Here is a 20,501-nt window from a genome sequence, read left to right as displayed (position 1 = left end):
TATTAACACTGAGGGACTGACCTTAACTAAAGAGCACTAGGTTAGCAATACAAGACCGTGGTCAGCAATAGTTTTACCTTAGATTCTGTAAATCCAATTAAGAAACACAATGGATGGTTTAAAAAAAAAAAAAAAGCTTTTAATGCAGCCCTTCCCCTAACTGGCAAATTCTGCTCTCACACTCAAGTAAATATAAGTATTTTTCAACTGAGTAGATCATGTTTGTGTTTTAACAATCATATTAATGTACTGTAATGTAAAACTGGTAGCCAAAAGTATTTCTGTGTAGAAGAATAAGGTAATATTCTAAATTGGGTAAGAATCTAAATTTATCACATTTATTATTTTCAGGGGCTCTTAGATTCACATTTCTATTATTTAACTTCCATCTACAGGGCTCAAATGTTGCTATGGTGCCATAAAGGCTGCACTGACAGCAGAAACAATTCTAAACTAGAGGTTATTCAAGTTCTCTCTTTGCACTTCCATTTAGAATTTGATGTTAAATAGGCTACTTTACATGTCTGGTCCTCAGTTTCCTCATCTGTAATATAGAAACCCTAATATCTCCTGTGCCTATCTCCTGGGCTTTAAAAGCAAGTATGTGAGGAAGTACTTTGAAAATTACAACAATAATATACGAATATAAAAGTAAATTTTAATGTTCCTAGGAAGACAGGACATTACATAGTACTGACACTCTGCTCTAATCACGTAGATAATCAAAAGTTGACCTCGTACTTCAAAGAAATTATTTCAGCCCATACCAAAATAATATTAAGAACTGGAGGTATTTGTCAATAAACTTACTTCAAAATAGTCGCTAATTTTGTGGCCACGCCCCCCAATACTTTTTCCTAGAATATAAAAGTAAAAAACTGTTACAGATCTGGTCATGACTACCTACCATACTATATCAGAAAAAGAATGTGTCAAACTTGATTTTGCTAATACACATAAAAATCATCTGCTTAATAAAAAGAACATGGGTAGTGATAGACATTGAAAGAATTATATTAAGAATCCTCAGAGGGTAAGATGCCAACTTCAGAAATCCAAAAATCAAATGACATTTCAATAGAAACACGTCAATTTTTAAAGTCCCAATTACTGGAGAACCACATATATAAATGACATTAAAGGATTTTGTTTTTAAAACTACATTATTCATATTGCTTAATGACTGCTAATTTCATAAAAGCAAATCAATGAATTAAAAAAAAAACAAGTAGCAACTGTATAACTAACAAACCAATTCATACCTGTAAATAATATAAAAGCTTTGGTTAACACAAAACCATAACAAACTGACAATAATAAGCTTTAATATGAACGTTATTTTGTAAAAGTTTGGATTTTCTAAAAAAAGTATTCCCGGGGTGGGTGGGTGGTTCAGTCGGTTAAACATCCAGCTCTTGATTTCGGCTAAGGTCATGATCTCACAGTTCACTGGTTCAAGCCCGCATCGGACTTCCCACTGTCAGTGTGGAGCCTGCTTGAGATTCTCTCTCTGCCTGCTCACACACCCTCTGTCTCTCTCAATAAACAAAATAAACTTGAAAAAAAAAAAAAAAGTATCCCCAAATCAAATCAACAGGATGTTCTTCTTCTTCTTTTTTTTTTTTAAGTTTATTTATTTTCAGAGAGAGAGAGAGAGAAAGAGTGTGTTTGCACACAAGCAGAGAAGGGGCAGCAAGACAGGGAGAGAGAAAATCTCAAGCAGGCTCTGCATTGTCAGTGCAATGCCAGATGCGGAGCTCAATCTCACAACACATGAGATCATGACTAAGCCAAAACCAAGAGTCAGATGCTTAAATAACTGAGCCACCCCAGGCACTCCTGTGTGTTTTTCTTTAAGTTTATTTTGAGAGAGAGAGAAAGAGCGTGCACATATGCAGGGGCGTGGTGGAGAGAAAGAGAGGGGGGCTGAAAATCCAAAGCTGGTTCCATGCTGCCAGTGCAGAGCCTGATGTGGGGCTTGATCTCACCAACCATGAGATCAAGAGCTGAAATCAAGAGTTGGACCCTTAATCAACTGAGCCAGCCAGGTGCCCCCAGAGGATGTTTTTTAATAAACTAGATTTTAAATATTGCTCTTATGACCATATTGATAAAGTGGTCCAAATCATTACATATCACAGTTCTTTGATTAAAAGTTTTGCTCTAAAAAGAATCAATTTTATAAATCCTGAATTAAGGGCAGGGGATAGGCTAAATGGGTGATGGGGATTAAGGAGGGCACTTGTGAAGAGTACTGGGCTGTTATACGTAAGTGACGAATCACTAAATTCGACACCTGAAATCAATTTTAATATATATGTTAACTAATTAGAATTTAAATAAAAACTTGAAATAAAAAAAAATATTGAATTAAGAAGGTGCTAAGAAATACTGTGTTTAAAGATACTTTTTTGGATAAGAGGCACCCACCCTTCATTGGAAGTATACAGAATACAGGATTTCTTCAATACAAATAAAACCTGATGACACCATGAAGTCAAAAGCTTCAGATAATATAAACACACACATTTATCAATTTAACACTGACTTATATTAATTTATTCATTTATTTTATTTATATAACAAATATTTGAAGTGGTTACTATGTGCCAGGCACTACTGAGATGAACAAAGGTTACATTTAAGGTGTGCCTGGGTGGCTCAGTCAGTTGAGCATTCAACTCATGATTTTGGCTCAGGTCGTGATCCCAGGGTCATGAGATCAAGCCCTGCATCAGGCTCCACACTAAGCATAGAATCTGCTTAAGATTCTCTCTTTCCTTCTTCCCTCTCCCTGGCTTGATCTCTCTCTCTCTCTCTCTCTCTCTCTTTCCCTCTCTCTCTCTTTTTTCCCTCTCTCCCTCATAAACAAATCAATCAATCAATCAATCAATAAGATTTTAAAGTTCAGCAGCCTTAAATTCTTTTTTATTTTTTTAATGTGTATTTATTTTTGAGAGAGAGAGAGCAAGCACTGGAGAGGAGCAGAGAGAGAGGGGGACAGAGGATCCGAAGCGGGCTCTAAGCTGACAGCAGAGAGTCCGCTGTGGGACTCAAACTCAACAAACCGTGAGATCATGACCTGAGCTGAAGTCAAATGCTCAACTGACTGAGCCACCCACGTGACCTAACAACCTTAAATTCTTTTGTTTAACAAGAAAAACTAAGTACTCACAAGTATAAACGCTACCTAGAAAGTTTGAACAATAGTTTTATACAGATTTTAGAGGTCGGAAAGGAATGTAAAAGGTTTTACAGGCATACCTTGTTTATTGCGCTTCACTGATACTGTGCTTGTGTGTGTGTGTGTGTGTGTGTGTGTGTGTGTGTGTGTGTTTAAACACAAATTGAAGGGTCTATGGCAACCTTGCACTGAGCAAGTCTATAGGCACTGTTTTTCCAATAGATAGCATTTGTTCACTTTATGTCTCTGTGTCATACTTTGGTAATTCTTGCAATATTTCAAGCTTTTTCATTATTATTATATTTGTTATGGCAAATAATCACTGTTATCAGTGATTACAACTCACTGAAAGCTCAGATGACGCATTTTTTAGCAATATTTTTAAATTAAGAAATGCATGATGGTTTTTAGACATAATGCTATTGCATACTTAATAGACTATGGTATAGTATAAATATACTTTTATATACCCTGAGAATCCAAAAAATTCATTTAACTTGTTTACTGTGATATTTGCTTTATTGTGATGGTCTAGAACCGAACCTGAAGTATCTCTAAGGTATGCCTGTATAACCCAAGGAATTTTCCTTCTGCCTATAACAACTTTCCTGCAGATTCTGAAGGTGCTATCCTTTGATGAAGACAGAGACATTTTTGGTTATCTATCCAGAAGCTATTTCCCTAATCCTTTTTCCCTAACTGAACACAAATTTTGCTCTGTTAACATTCCCTCCCCTACATAGCACATGTAATTTCAGAAGAAGCTGACTCCTGTCTGGCCTCCATCCTAATTTCCACCCCCTACTGATCAGAAATCCAATTTTGTTCAGGTATCGTCCCCTCTCCACAAAGCCTTCATTTCTAAAAGGAATTTTACCCACTTTCAATTTCAGAGATGGACCTGATTTTTGTAAGGGCAATAGTATGTCTATGGACATAACTGGGTTTGGAATGGACTCATGATCCAATTCTGGCTGACCAGATTATAAGAGAAGTTTGCTCAGGACTTGAAGAAGCTAACGTTCAAAGAAAGGGGAAAAACATAGAAAGCCAACTCTCTCTAAAGCAAATACAAGTGTGAAAGCTGAAGCAAGTAAATCCAATCAAAATCGGCAACCATTCTAAAACCGTAAGGAAACCAGACAATTCTGTGGATAGCAGACCACAAAGAAATAAACATGGATTCTTAAAAACATAGGATCTGGGTTGGATCAACCACCCCAGAAGTCCCACTCTAATTTGGGACCTGCTTTTAAGTGAGTTTTTAAAACTAGAATTGAAACTATCATAACTAATGTATCTTTACACTAAATCAAACTCCCAAGTCCACTAATCACAAGCTGGTGGAACTACACCAAGACCAAAAACAAGCTCAGAGCAGACTGAGATACAAAGTACCACACGTCTACAGAAAGATGCTAGAGTGGTTTAACTCCTTCCTTCCACACAGACAGTTGCTTCAAGTACATTTCTTGACGCCAGTGCCACATGTAAATACTAGGATACCACATGTTCGCGGCCTTAAGTCTTTACAGCTAAAGTAAGTGGCTCTAAAACATGTAATATATGTATAAAGTCATTACATGTGATTGAAGAACCAATTTATTGTATTTGAGTAGCCAAATTAAAGGACAATAACTATTTTGTTGCCCATTACAAGAGTTGTGTAGTCTAATGAAAACCATCTTCTTAGCCTATATCACAAAGGGTAGGTGTGCAACAAAGAATGAAGAACAAACAGGTTTGGAAAGAAAAAGTTGGTGCTTTAATAAAAGTCTTTATATAAAGTCTTTAATAACCAAAGCAAGCTTTGGGTACTTGCACTTTAAAGTGACATCTAATGTTCTTATCCGAAGACAAGAAGCCACTTCAATACCATAATTCAGATAAAGAAAGAAAAATGAAAGGGATAAGATAAGGTTTGGACATGATACTTGCCTTTTTAATTCTCAAATAAAAAAAATAAGGGAAATGTCAAAAAGCCTAAAAATAGTAACCATACACTAACTATCTGTGCTACACGGAAGATTCCAATTTTATATTATTATTTCTTATAGAAGTACATTTCTAAACTATTAGTAATGCATAAGTTACATAATAGCTATAGAAATTACAAAAACATAGTATTACTTGTACAGTTAAACTACTGATTAAAAAATCAGAATAATTAATTGTAAATGGTCATTTGGCTCTGAAAGGAGATTTTGTTTCACTTACCCTGACTACTTTCATTCTGGTTTTCTGATTTTCTCTTTCTTCCTCTAGATGATTCCGATTGTTTCTTTTCTGGTGTCTACAGAAAGCAAGTTAACAGAATTTAAAAATATACTTTTTACATACAAAATTATTAGTCACTATACAAATTATTTTCATTTTCAAAATAAAAACGGTTTTGTTCAATAGTGTTCATGTGATATAAATGAATAGTTACTTTTACACAATTTATTAAAAGATAAAATTTTCTGTGTAAGCTTTTAAAATTCAAAGTACAGAAGACTTACACACATTACGTGAAATTCACATTTACAGAATCTGATTTGAGGTGGGTGAAAATCTGAGAGTAATTAGCCTTTTTTTTTTTTTTCAACGTTTTTTAATTTATTTTTGGGACAGAGAGAGACAGAGCATGAACGGGGGAGGGGCAGAGAGAGAGGGAGACACAGAATCGGAAACAGGCTCCAGGCTCCGAGCCATCAGCCCAGAGCCTGACGCGGGGCTCGAACTCACAGACCGCGAGATCGTGACCTGGCTGAAGTCGGACGCTTAACCGACTGCGCCACCCAGGCGCCCCGTAATTAGCCTTTTTAAAGGCTGTTCTTTAACATCTTTAAAGAAAAATGAAAGTTCTTCACATTCTTAACTGGATTGGGTAAAAAACAACAAAAATAAAGAATAAAAACTTATGTTTTTCCTATTAGCTTTCTATTATTCACACATATTTAGTCTATAAAAGTAAACTTGGATGAAAAAGAAAAGAGCAAACTTAAACTCTGATATATATACAATCCCTACTAAAAAGGACCATTCACCTAAATGTTTAACAATTATTATGTAACAACAATTAGAGCAAATTTGTAGACTGTGCCCTAAATTAGGGGACAGCAAACTACAACCCACTGGCCAAATCTGGCCAGCCACCTGTTTTTGTAAGGCCCAACCTAAGCCTAACTTTTACTTTTTTAAATAACCAAAAATTTAATAATTAAAATACTATGATAAGAAAATTTTAAGAAATTCAAACTTGAGTGTCCATAAATAAAGTTTTATTGGAACACAGCCACACTCATTCATTTATGTACTATGGTTGCTTTCAGACTACAACAGCAGAGTTAGTTCCTACAGAGACTCTATGGTCTACAGAGCCTAAAATATCTGGCCCTTTACAGAAAAAGTCTGCAGACACCCCACCCTGGAAGATGGCTTATTCCCAAATTAGTATTTTCATCAGGCTAAAATGACAAGTAATTTTCATGGAGTGTTGACAGACTGTTGTTGTGCTTAAAGATTAAAACTAAGAGCAAAAGCACAAGGCAATGGCACAAGGCCCTCAAATTCTAGAAGCTTGGCAAGTACGTCTGGTGCCAGAACAAAGAATGTTTGAATGAATGAAACATCGAGGCAACTTAAAATAAATCTCTAAAGGCAATGTAGTCCCCAAACAAGGAAGGAACATATTCCATATTTTGTTTTATGAATAGTCTATGATTAAACAGTATGAATGACAACACATAACCTAACTCATGTTGAACATCTATGATTCCTCTTCAGTATTATCATGGAGATTTTAAGTTTTCTTACCCTCATTTTTATCAACAAGATAACAGATTCTGAGAGGATGAAGTGAATGTTTAGAATCTGAATTCTTTAAAACAGGAGTGACACCATCTTCCCACCTCACCTTCCCATTCTCCCATTCCTGCATACAGTTATCACTTGATAAATACATGAATATTAAATAACTTATTCAAGGTAACCAGGATGGAAATCAAATTCAACTCTGTACTTTCAAGGCCGGAATGGTCTTTTTTTCTCTATGTGACATGTTACCTGCCCTATATCCAGAACTGAATGAATCAACTATACAAAAAAACTTCAAAATTTTATCAAGTTTGCAAATAAAATTCATTATGTCTATCAATAAACTGCCTATATGTTTTCACAACACAAACCAGATATCTTAAAGAAATCCACTCTAACTTGCAATCTACTCAGAAGGGAGACTGATGTACCAACAATTTAGGGTAAGTAGTTCAGAGTTTAGTTATCAAACTCAGACAAACAATAACCAATCTTCTATTTGCTTCAAAATAACACTAAATTAAAAATTCTAGGTTAACATTTTTATAAACAACCCTAAAATCTATCTTAAACAAAAAAAGAACTGATTCGCAAGTAATATTTATTCATATCCTTCCCAACTTAATCTATGTAAAAAATGTAATTTAAAATCAAGAATATACGGTTTTTCACAAGTTTAACGTTACACTAATTTTTTTTAATGTTTATTAATTTTTGAGACACACACACACACACACACACACACACACACACACGGCATGAGTGGGGGGAAACACAGAATCCAAAGCAGGCTCCAGGCTCTGAGTTGTCAACACAGAGCCCAATGTGGGGCTCAAACTCATGAACTGTGAGATCATGACCCAACGCGAAGTCGGATGCTCAACCAACTGAGCCACCCAGGCACCCCAATGTTATACTAATTTTTAAGCATGACAGGATCCCATCTGAATTCCATTTTAAGTCTTGACTAGCTAACTTCTGATAAACAACAAAGAATCCACACAGAATTATACAATTCTAAAAGTTATACTGGAAACACTGTCTATCTAAATGGTTCCACATTATTTTCTAAAATACATTGCAGGAAACACTGGATCAGTTAGATGAGAGGCTACATTTTAAATGCAGAAGACCGTGGGGTGGTTCAACTGGGGTAAACAAAGTTAGATTTATTTACCACAAAGCTTCTAGGAACCATTAAAATGCTAACATTCACTGGTTATTTCCAAAAAGGGACTGGGATGGAAAGTTACAGTGTATATAGAAATTCTCAAACTTATTTGGAATATCATTTATTAAACACTTCACTAGATATATACTTGAAGATACTGTAGGTCTTTTTTTTTTTTTTTTTTTTTTTTTTTAAAGACCTACAGGTTACTTAGGAAAAACTTCTTTTCTCTGAGGCAACATTTCCGTACCTAAATTTTAAGTTTGATGGAATGGAAAAGTGGGACAGTCCTTTGAGGGAAATGTCATTTTGTTAAAAACTGTTAACAATGAATGATGGGACACCTGGGTGGCTCAGTCCATTGAGTATCTGAGTCTTGATCCCATGGTTTGTGAGATGGAGCCCTGATTTGAATACGGCTCTATGCTGACAGCTCAGAGCCTGGAGCCTGCTTCTGATTCTGTGTCTCCCTCTCTCTCTGCCCTCTCCCATTCATGGTCTGTCTCTCTCTCAAAAAATAAAAAATAAACATAAAAATTTACATAAATAAATAAACTTAAAAAAAAACCCAAATGAATAATTATTACAGTTAAAACACACACACACACACACACACACACACACACACACACACACACACGGAACGGGTTTACCTTGTTTACACCAGAAAAGAATTTGAGGAAGAAGGGGGGAAAAAGGATGACTAAAGAACTAAGGAACTAAAATTAATTTTAAGACTAACATGACTAATGTGGGGTAAGAAGTTGGAAATAGGTAATAAAAAATTGAAAAGTTAAGCAAAATAAAAAATGAGAAAGGAAAACCTAGATATAACTAAATTTGCCTATAAAGTAAATGTTTCCATTACAAACACACCATTTTGTCCCTTCCTATGAACCTTAATCTTTTTTCACCGATGCTGTAGTATGACCACCTCATTCCTCACTCTCACCCCAGATTATTTTAGGCTTGTTCTGTCAGCCCAAATGAACTGTAATTTTCTAAAGAGCAAGTACCATGGCTCTCTGAAGAAAAAGACTGGGACTAAGAATCAAACTCTGGATCCATTATTTACCATAACTCTTAGCATGTTACTTATTAACCCGACTCAGATTTTCTCATCAATTTTTTTTTACATAATCTCTATGCCCAATGTGAGGCTTAAACTCAGGACGCTGGGATCAAGAGTCACATGCTCTACTGACTGAGGCAGCCAGGCACCCTATTCCCATCAATTTTAAATGTGATAATACAGGTATAGGATTGTGGGGATTAAATGAAAAACATATCAGAAACACACTTGATACAGCATCTGGAACAGATACATACTCTATAAATGTCAGTAAGTACCCAATAAATTTTCTTATCTGAGTAGCTATCCTATTATTACAAATATCCGTGTACTTTCATATTTCTAAAGTTCAATCATGTGCCACCTGTTAAATGATTAGCAGATTCTGCCCTTACAGCTTACAAGTAACTTGTAGGGCTTGCTTGCAAAATAAGTGGTTTCCTCTCTAAGGTCCCATTCAACTCTGTTCTCAATTACAAGCCACAGAACTGGCAGTCTAGGCCCTAAGTGTTGTATCACTAACCTTCAGGACAACGTGCATTAGTTATGTGGTTTTAAATTTAAATAATCTCAATAACACTTATATTAAACAAAACAAAAATTCTCAGTGAAGGCTACTGCTGCCAATTCTCCTGAGTCACTCATTTCTATATGGATTTATTTGGGAATTTAGAAACGTGGAAATTTAGGATATGTGGAAACTTGGCAAATATTTAATGTCTAAAATGGCTCATCAGTGAAGAAAAATTCAGAATGCTATCTGCAATTTTTCAAACAGTACTCCAGAGATACCTTAAGAGAAAGGAGGTTGTGCCTCAAAAGTTTAGTTAAAGAGGAGAGAGAAGGGAAGAAAGAAGCAGGTGGCTGAGCTAAGGCTCCAGCTTATCAGAGACACATCCTATCCCACCTCCACTTCTATGCTTGCAAACACTGCATTTCTTATTTTAACACTCGAAATTCTATATTTGACTCACTTTGAAGACAGAGTTCTATGGCTTAAAAAAGATTTGAAAAACCATCAATCTTGACCAGTGATTTCCAAGAAAATCCAAGGGACATCAACCACGCCAGCTTTGTATTTGCACAAGGCATAAAATTTGCTCATATCAAGCATTTTATATAAAATAATTCCAAGCTTGCTATTGCTCTCGTGGAGGCTGTTATTCCATTCTTTTCTTCTCTGTTTTTTCTCAATTGTTGCATTACACTTGACCACAATAACAAAGGCAAAATAAATATAGAAGGCAAAATATCATCATTTTGCTTTAGAGCAAAGATGGAAAGATTACAGCAATTATAAAAAGTCAAAGAATTATCACATACAACAGAACAGTGGTTAGGAGAAAATGATGAAAGGAGAGACTGGTACTATTTAAAAAATCAGTTTAGCTTCATAAATGCTAATTTGTAATCATACCAAAACCTGAATGATTACTCTGGCATTTAAATGTTCTAAGATATTAGTGAGAATTTAACACAGTACTTCCTAGCAGTTGAAAGTATGTTCAAAAAACAAAGACAAATCTAAAGGATTTAAGAGGTGATTGTGACATAATTGAACTAATGCTTCCATTTTACTTGGAATTTAAGCCAGTGATTATTAAAAAAAGGTTTTCATATCTACTACGGGATCTTGTTTTATCTGGCTCCTTGACGTATTTTTAAGATAAAAATACATGTGTGTTTCTTCAATGCAATTAAGACAAAATATAAGAAAACCAGAATCTTAACACTGTCACAGAAGGAGGCAGATATATCAGTATGGATTGTGTCGTGAAAACAGATAACCACCTCTATCAGCCTCCAACTAGAGATATTTAAAATTATTGGCACAAATGCATTACAGGAAATTTTAACATTATGTGAAAAGATACCATTATAACATCAACAAAAGAAGAGTGGATATTAAAATTTATTCTTCGCCTCTACCTTAAGCAGAACTCATCAGCCCTGACTAGACAACAACAAAAAATCAGGTATCATCATCTCTAATAAAATTACTACAGTTAACCGACACAGATATATTTAGTATTTTCCTGTTAAATGAGAAAATACTTTACATCAGAAAGAAAAGTTACTCTATTATTAAATAATATCTATAACCGAATATTCAATCCTTAGACTTGTCAGAATGAATGTTTTCCAATCAATTCATTTAGCTTAAGATAGGTTTCAAAAATACAACTCACTGGCTATTCAAATGATTCACAGAGTTACTTAGGTATCAAATTTAAGGTCACTGTACTTTGAACAAATGGCATGACAAATCTTTTTGCCTGAAGCTGGTAATATCAATGTTCAATTTTATTCCACATTTCTAGGCAAAATTTGTTAAACTAGATGTAAGACAGAAAAATGCTGGAGAAGTCTGTTACTTTAATGGCATATATCAAAACAGCACTGAACTAGAAAGGAAAATCTGGAGCTTTATAAAAATAGTCAATGTAAAATAGATGTTCTATTCAAGAATATCAAATGTACAAGATACTGTTCCTTCCAACTTTTTGCTATAAAAAATTGGTTAGAATAATGCACTATAAGAAAACTAAAATTCTATTGTAAAAATTTCCTTGCTGCTTTGCATCAAATTTACATTTAGATAAAACTACCATGAAATATGTACATCCTAATACAAGGATGATTTTGAGCTGGCAGGACCTGAAATTCACAGTCTGACTCTGCCCAAGAGTCAAAACTTTAATATTATTATCTGGAAATATTTGGTTGAATCTTTGACACCTAAAAGAAGATCGACGTTATACTACTGATTTCAATATTTAGTATAAAAAGTTTATGTATACATCATTTTGGGGATCCTATCATGAAATAAAAGCACTTCCTTGCTGTCTGAAGTTATTCCAATGAACGTGTCAGCAATTTTGAGTGTAGCCTATTTTCTGCTGTACTGCCTTTATTATTTAATAATATGTACTATCAAAGATGGTAGAGAGCCAAGAAGATAAACTTGGGTAACTGACCAACTAAAATGTGTGTTTTTTTTTTTTTTAATGTTTACTTATTTTTGAGAGAGAGAGAAAAAGACAGTGAGACAGAGACAGAGTGCAAGCGGGGGAGGGGCAGAGACAGGGAGACACTGAATCTGAAGCAGCCTCCAGGCTCTGAGCTGTCAGCACAGAGCACGATGTGAGGCTTAACTCAGAAACCATGACATCATGATCTGAGCTGAAGTCAGGCGTTTAACTGATTGAGTCACCCAGGCGCCCCAAAATGTGTGCTCTCTATAGGTAACTTAATCTGTGCCAGCTCATAACATTTTTAAAAGCCTGAAGATTTTTACTTTGCTCACAAATATACAGTACCTACAACTGCATTAGCACCTAAAAGAACTATAATACTAAAGCAATCTTACTGTCAATTTTTTAAAAACTACCTTAGCTCGCCATTCTCACAGTCTGACTTTTTAAGATCCTATCATCTGGACCCATTTTAATTTGCATTCACATATGTTTAAAGGAGCATACCAAGTCTTCAATATTGATGAAATGCAATTTTATCTCCCATTTTCTTACAATTTACATAGCATAACTATTTCTTGGCATTTTCCCTTCTCTGGCTTTCCTTTTAAAGGCTTTATTTGTTGAATAATATAGACTAAAAATTAAAATAAAGTTGGACTTTCTCCCCTATTCATATGATCTTGTAAGTTTTCAAATCATACAATCAGAATAAAACAGCCATACAGAGCAAATGCCGTGGGAGGAAAAAGCAAATTTTCAAGATAAGTTATTCTGGAAATGTTGGCATTTTGAGAGTGCTTACAATAGTAAAATTTAGAGCAGTGATTTCACAACTTTTCTCCCGGTGTGACACTCATGATGGAGTAACATACTCCTGTATAATAGCCCTACAGACATTTCCTTGAACGTGAATCCCTAGATCCTTAAACAATTTCTTTGGGATAGACACTTTTACGTGTAAGTTTTGTGACACAGAATATGCACACTAATAATTTTAAACATATTGCCAAAGTGCATTTTCAGAGGCAATGCCAATCTACACTTTCAATAACACTGTGAGAATGCCCACCAATCGTTAAATATCTGTCTACCTGATATGTTAAAAAAAAAAAAAAAAAAAGGTGGTATTCCATTGTTGTTCTCTATAGCAATACTACATTTATAACCCAAAAAAGTGAGTTTGTTGTAGAAAGAAATCATTCTATCATTCAACCATTAGCCCTGATTTTCAATGTTACTATACATCATAACCACTTAATGCTTTTATTTAAGCTCATGCTCAAGTCCCCATTCCAAATTTAACCATCTCTGGAGAGAGACCAAAGGAATCCTCACTTTTAAAGAGCTCCGAAAGTGATGCCGATGTATCCAGGATTAGCAATAATCTATGTATATAATAATAAGACCTGCATATTCCATACTGGAAATTGTCTAAAATTAAGAAATTATTCTTAATATATTCTTCTATTAAAAATTAAAGACCAAAATTGTGACATATAGCTATAGCAGAAAACTCATTAGGATATAAGTCCAATGGGTTGTCATGGTTACTCACTTATTTTAGAAAATGAGAATTAATCATAATACTGTGTGCTGCTGACATAAAAATACATCTAATATTTTTAAAACTCTACTACAGTATAACACACTGAAACCGAATTTCTCAGTAATGTCAGCTTGTGCTGACTGCCCTTAAAATCCAGACTAAAAGCAGTATTTATCAGATAAAAACATTTGTGAAATGCTTTTAGTCCAGGCATACCATGGACTGGCAAATCTGATGTTATTATAAATCATTTTAAATCTAAATATTGCCAAAAAAGAATACCTTTTTTTTTCTTCAAAAGACTAGCTAGGATCATTTATCTAACTCATGAGTTATACATTATCTTAGTTATACAGAGAGAGGGTACACACAGTGGTTGAGAGTATCACTTTGAAATAAAACAGATACTTAGGTACTAGAATGTTGACTGTTCACTTACTATCTGTGGGCAAATTAATTAACCTCTCTGGACTTCTGTTTTCTTACTTAGGAGATGCGAAACTTACAGAGTTGTAATCTAGCTCCACAGGTAACATGCTAAAACTATTCTCTCTCCTTCATTAATAGGGTGGTACTCAACGAGAGGATTTCTGGCAATACCTGGAGATATTTTTGGTTGCCACAAGGGAGGGCAGTTGTGGAGGAGGAGAGAGGGGCTACGGAGATCTAGTATGTTAGGCAGAGATGCTGATGAACAACCTGCATTGCACAAGACAACCCTACCCCTAGCCCAGGAATTCTCCACCTCCAAATGTCAATAAAGTTAAGAGATGAATGTGTAAGAACCACCTGTAGTTGTTGACACAAAAGCTACCCGTATAGTACGGTACAACTAGAGTGGTGTTAAGTTTATTCATTCAAAAAATATTCACTGAGCATATGTTATGGTCAAGCACTAGGCCAGGTTCCACTTTAAAGTATGTCTTCAGTCTTAGAATGACTTGGCATTTTTCTCTTCCAATCTTATTTGCATCAATCAGCTTAGAACTTTCTTGTCCAAAGAACAACCAATCACTGACGCTAAATGCACTTGTACAAAGGGAAACATTTAACAGCTAGCTGTTTATTTGCTTCCAAAATAAAAGGGTTACAGAATCATTATTTCAAGATTTCATGATTTATAAGAAACTGAAAGATTATCTAGACAGAGTATATAAGAATTTCCAAGCAGGGAGCCTGAATACTCTTCCTCTGAAAAAGCTTCTCAGATGATTTCGACACATACAGTCCTCTAACTTTATGGAAAAAGAGGCACAGTGACAGTATCAAACCCACATTTGATTTCAACTTTTCCTTCCAGGAGACCAAGGACATATATATTCAACTGGATAGATCCACTTCCTTTGCTGTGAACCCTGTCATATAACATATTTTAGGGTCAAACACTAACTTTTAGCTGAATATAGCTCCTATAAAAGCATGTCCTTTAATGGATAGTAGTATAATTAAATATAGTTTTCTTTTTAAATAAAAGGAAATTTTACAAAGAAATTCCATGAATTTCACAGGAACTTTAAATCTTGTAATTTAGAAGTATGATTATCAGTCTTATAAGGGAAAGAAAAAAAAACAAACTTACTCTTCTACTGAGAAAATGTCTTTATTAGTGTTATAAAATACACCAGTTTGCATGCACACAGAGTACTCTCCCCTTCAAGATGACATTGTTATTATACATATTACATACTGTATATAGCAACACTGTTATATACAGTGGTTTTGGTTTGGCCCTCCTAACATAGTAAGAAGTAATGACAAAATATTACTAGCACAAAGACAAAAAAAGACAGAGGAACCCAATCAAGTAGAACACCACAAAAATTATTTATCAGACTAAAACATTTTAGAAAATAATGTAGGCAGCAGGATACAAAGAATATTTCTTAAAATTGATGAAGGTACTAAACTAGGTGCCTAACAATCTTGAGGAGCTAACAGATTTAAACAGAATAAAGTGAAAAACAAGGTAATTCACCAAAGGGAGGAATGGGCATGAAAATATAACTTTCAGTGATACTTAACTACACACAACTAAATTCATTTTTCAAGTTTTCTTCTTTCTTACTAGGTGTTCACACTAAGACATTAAAAAATTCTCTGGGTTATAAAAAATATATATAGACAAGTAAAACTTTAATGATTTTTTTTTTAACTCAATCTAAAACCCAAAATTTAAGGCCAGTATTTGCAGCAACATGGATGGAAATGGAAGGTATTATGCTAAGTGAAATAAGTCAGAGAAAGACAGATACCATATGTTTTCACTCATAGGTGGATTTTGAGAAACTTAACAGAAGACCATGGGGGAGGGAAAGGGGAAAAAAAAGTTACAGAGAGGGAGGGAGGCAAACCATAAGAGACTCTTGGATACTGAGAACAAACTGAGGGTTGATGGGGGGTAGGGGAGAGGGGAAAGTGGGTGATGGGCACTGAGGAGGGCACTTGTTGGGATAAGCACTGGGTGTTGTATGGACACTAAGTTGTCAGTAAATTATATTAAAATAATAAAATAAAATTTAAGGCCAATATTATCTATATTTTCAAAGAGAATCATAATTTCCAATCAACCTAGGATACCTAAGCATTCACTGCAGAAACATTTAAGCCAAACACTATTAAGAGGGCAAAAAAGAAATACGAAAAGTAGAGATGGGTATGAATAAAAAAAAGTAAAAACAGGAAATACTCTTACCACTCTCCTAATCTAGCCAGTTAACTAATATAAGAAGATAACCCTTTTAAATAATTCATACATATGTATAAGTTACACATGGAATTTTTAAATACCGTCTTCAACAAAGGAGATTTTACATTAAAAATAACCTATTAAAGAACTCAATACACAATATCCCTAGCTCTAGAAATGGAAATAATACCCTGCTAAAGCCAGGTTCAAGTTAGCTTTAGGTCTAATTCCCTAGTGTCAACTTCTATTTCCTCCAAAATATGAAAATAAGAAACCACACATAATGTGGTCCTTTGAAAATTCTTTTTAAAAAAGAACAAAACAAGCCATTAATGTTTTAAAGTATCTTTAATGCTATCACTTCAACTCGAATGAGAAAAAAATCTCATTTAAGTTTCAAGACTTCTACAAACTTAATTCAAATGACAAAGCTAATCAGAACTTTCATAAAATGACCTTCATTAATCAACATTAGAGGTAAATTAAGACAATCAAGGCACCATATCATATTTACCTTTCATTACAATCCTAAAAAACCATGTAAGTTTAAATGTCTAGATGCAACAGCTGTCCTGGCTTCCCTATATCTATAACTTAAAATCCTTAATCCTAAATAACTCAGAAATCAAATTCAGTTGGACCAAAAATAAACAGTAATTCAATGCCAGCGGACAGAGAGTTAAAGGATTAACCTTCCTCAAGGCGGGGGTGAGGGGGGGAGAGAAACATTTCGGTTCTAGAAAAGAGAAATAATTTATTTTAAAATGATTAACTTTGATTCAGGTTATATAGAAGTACTATAAAAGATGAATATTAAAGATTAAATTGAGGCAAAAATAAAGCAATTTGACATGTGTGTTTGCTTTACCAACATTATTATGTAACATGTTGAATGTAAGCACACAGGTATAAACAGACTTACAGCGTGCTTCTCCAATATTATTAAAGACGACATAATTCAATTATATTTATATTCAGTCACAAATATTTCAACCTTAGTAAGAAATAAAGTAAGGCAGAGAAATATAAAATATATTCTAGGACATCCAAGAGGAGAGGGAGGGAGAAGAATTATGTTATTAGTATTCATTATAAATTCCAAATGAACTATACAATACATAATTTATCTTAGGATCTGGGGTAAGGCTGGGTGGGGACAGCAACTGCAAAGAATTTATAGAAAGTAGCAAAGGTCTTTGTGCGTAGTTAGAGAAGGGTCCTTCAAGAAGAACTGCAAACAGGTGAATAAAGGCAGATTTTAAAACTTAGAAAACACTGATAACCAAAGAATATGGGCTCCATTCTCTTATCCTCATAAAATAATCTGGACTCTCATTCAGCAGACAACGCACGTATATACTGTTTCTAACTCCTTGAGGCATTCTAAAACATTTAAAATAAGATGAACGGCCATCTCCCTCCATTCCCTACAAACTCCTTTTCTGGTCCGTCCCATAAAATTTTTATCATTCTCACACCCACAACCCATTCATGATTCTCTCCTTCAGCTGATAACCTCTATTTCACTGTGAAGTATGAGAAAGGTCGTTTGGTTGGAAGTTTGCCCATCAGGGGAAAGGATGTACCCAGTCAACTCTATCTACAATGAACCCAATCAACCCAGGGTCTGGATCTTGGCATTTCATACCACCTCAAAAAAAAGTTTAAGTTTGATTGTATTTTCTCTCTTTACAGCACTTTTCTTGTCCCACTGTCACAGCTCTGCTATGAGCCCTTCCCTAGCACATAATATGTCAAGCCTGTTAAGACTCTAGATACCGTCTCCCTTCCTTTATCATCAAGATTCTGCCAAGAGTAGTCAATATTTGCTGTCACTATTTCCTCACTATCCAATGTCTCCTTAACAGACTATAATCTGGCATCTTGTTACCATTAGTCTACTAAAACTAAGCCTAAGTGACAATTCTTAGTCACTTTTTACAGTCATTTTCCTAACTGACTTCTGTGACATTTAATTCTCCTTATTATTCTTCTCCTCCACTTTCTCCTCTTTTTCTTCCCACTGTCTGTCTACTTGCTTACCAGACTACTATTCTTTCTCTAGCATACCTATCTCACCTGCTAACATTTCCTAGCATTACAAACACTATCAAGATGAGTTCAGCTACAGAAGCAGTTTTTAAACTTTTGGGTCTCAGGACTCCTCCACGAACTATTAAAAGTGTTGAGGACCCCAAGAGCTTTTATGTATGTGGGCTATAATTATCAATATTTACTATTCTAGAAGTTAAAACTAAAAAAGTTTTGAGACACCAGAATATAGAAGTCATCAGAGTGATGATGTCATCATGTGTCATTACACACTAGAAATTTTCACACTGTAAATTCATGAGAAAATGAAAGTTAAAAAGCCAAACATGTCTTAGCATTATTGTAAAAAAGGCAAATAATGTTTTAGCATTACTATACAAATTGTTCTGACCTTCAGAACACTCTGAAAGAGTCTCAGAGACACCCCCTTCCCCATCCCCCACCCAGGAATCCTTTAACACTCAAGGATTTAACACCCACACCAAAAATTCCTCTAAGTCTTCATCTCTAACCTGACCTCTTTTCCTGAGCTCCAGATAGCTCCTACCACCTAATTGAAGTACCATCTTCATTTGGTCAGTTCACAGATATTCAAACTCACTGTTGTCCAGAATTTAATTCATTACCTTCTAGGCCAAATCTATGTATCTTCCTTCTGTGTTATCTATCTTCATCAAAGGCACTAACATTCACCTAGAGCCAGATAACTTTAAACAACCCTAGGTTCTTCCCTTTCCTTCTTTACCCTCATTCAGTCATCAAACCCTACTGATTCTGCTTTTATAATCTAGTAGAATGTGAGAGCTTGTTAGAAATGCAAACCCCCACTCCAGACCTAAAGGCATAAGGAACCGTTGGTAATTAATTCACTTGCACACTAAAATTTGAGAAGCATAAGCCTAGATGGTGATAATATCCAATAACCAAAGTTAGAAAATCTGAAGGAGAAGGCAGAACCCAAAAGGTAAACTTGAAAACACTTTAATTAGCACCCTGCCCACTTTTTTCCCTCCTACTATTAAACTGTGGAGGTGAGCAGTTTCGTAAAGGTGGCAGTATTCCTTAACTAAATGATCTTCCCAACTTAGGTTTCTCCTCTCTCCCAACTCTATTCTCTGTACTGCCACCCGGGGGAGCCTTCCTCATCTCTACTTTGCGTTTTGTTTCTCCTGCTTAAATGGCTCGCCATTATCTAGACCAAAGTCCAAATTCCTTAGTACAAAGAACAAGGGCTTTCAAACCCTGATTCCTACCAATCTTTCACCATCCTTGCATATCCTACCTACACCAGAAGTCTGCAAACTAGGTGAATCACACAGGCAGATTATGTTTTTTAAGCTTCTTGGGTGATCTAAAGTGCAGTTGGGGTTGAGAACCACTACACCATGTCTTGAACAAAACTATTTGCCATGCTTCCAGGCAAAAGCAAAAAGCGTATCATAGTCTCTCTGCCTGCCTTCTCATACTTTGCCCTTGTGTTCTGGGATGAATTCATAGCCTTTCTAACAACTCAATCACCATCTCTTCTTTAAAGGAAGACTTCTCTTTTCTCCCCTCTTCTTCCCTGCAGGCAGATGGAATTGGGGGGTTCTTGCTCTTTGCTCCCATACCACCTTGTACTTCTATCATAGCATAATCTACACTGTTTATGAAGTAGTCTGTTCTACTAGACAATGATCTCATGTGAACACAGGGATTGTATCATATTCATCTTTTATATTCTCTGTGCTTGGACACAGAGGCTAGAAGATAACATATGTAATAAATGCTTACTGAAAACACAGCAAATTCTTGGAGCCTATCAAACAGACCTAGAATGATGTAAAAAAAAAAAAAATGAAGCAAAAACAAGACCAATCTACTTCCTATCTACTAGGCAATTTCATTAACAAAGGGAAAAATCTCTGTTCTAAATTCTACATTTAGTAACAAAAAGCAAATCTATGTATGAAGTAATTCACATCTGAGCTGAAATGAAAAATTTCAGTTGAAGTAGATTCAAATCAGCCTAACA

The 20,501-nt window shown here is 35.0% G+C and overlaps 1 protein-coding gene across 3 annotated transcripts in view; it reads right to left on the bottom strand.

Annotated features, from left to right (window-relative positions):
• Positions 1-20,501, bottom strand: part of TLK1 (tousled like kinase 1) — a 190,750-nt gene that overhangs the window by 57,726 nt on the left and 112,523 nt on the right. For all 3 annotated transcript variants that reach the window (XM_053907753.1, XM_019459364.2, XM_053907754.1), the window contains 2 exons: positions 5,402-5,477; positions 811-857 (listed from right to left, as the gene is read on the bottom strand). In XM_053907753.1, the coding sequence (XP_053763728.1) occupies positions 811-857; positions 5,402-5,477 (123 nt within the window). The remainder of the gene's footprint in view (positions 1-810; positions 858-5,401; positions 5,478-20,501) is intronic.

Source organism: Panthera pardus, unplaced genomic scaffold (genome assembly GCF_024362965.1).
Source record: "Panthera pardus isolate Hobbes unplaced genomic scaffold, ASM2436296v1 HiC_scaffold_10, whole genome shotgun sequence".
Taxonomy (NCBI): domain Eukaryota; kingdom Metazoa; phylum Chordata; class Mammalia; order Carnivora; family Felidae; genus Panthera; species Panthera pardus.
The sequence above is the reverse complement of the archived record's forward strand: the minus strand, read 5'-3'. Positions and strand labels throughout refer to the sequence as shown.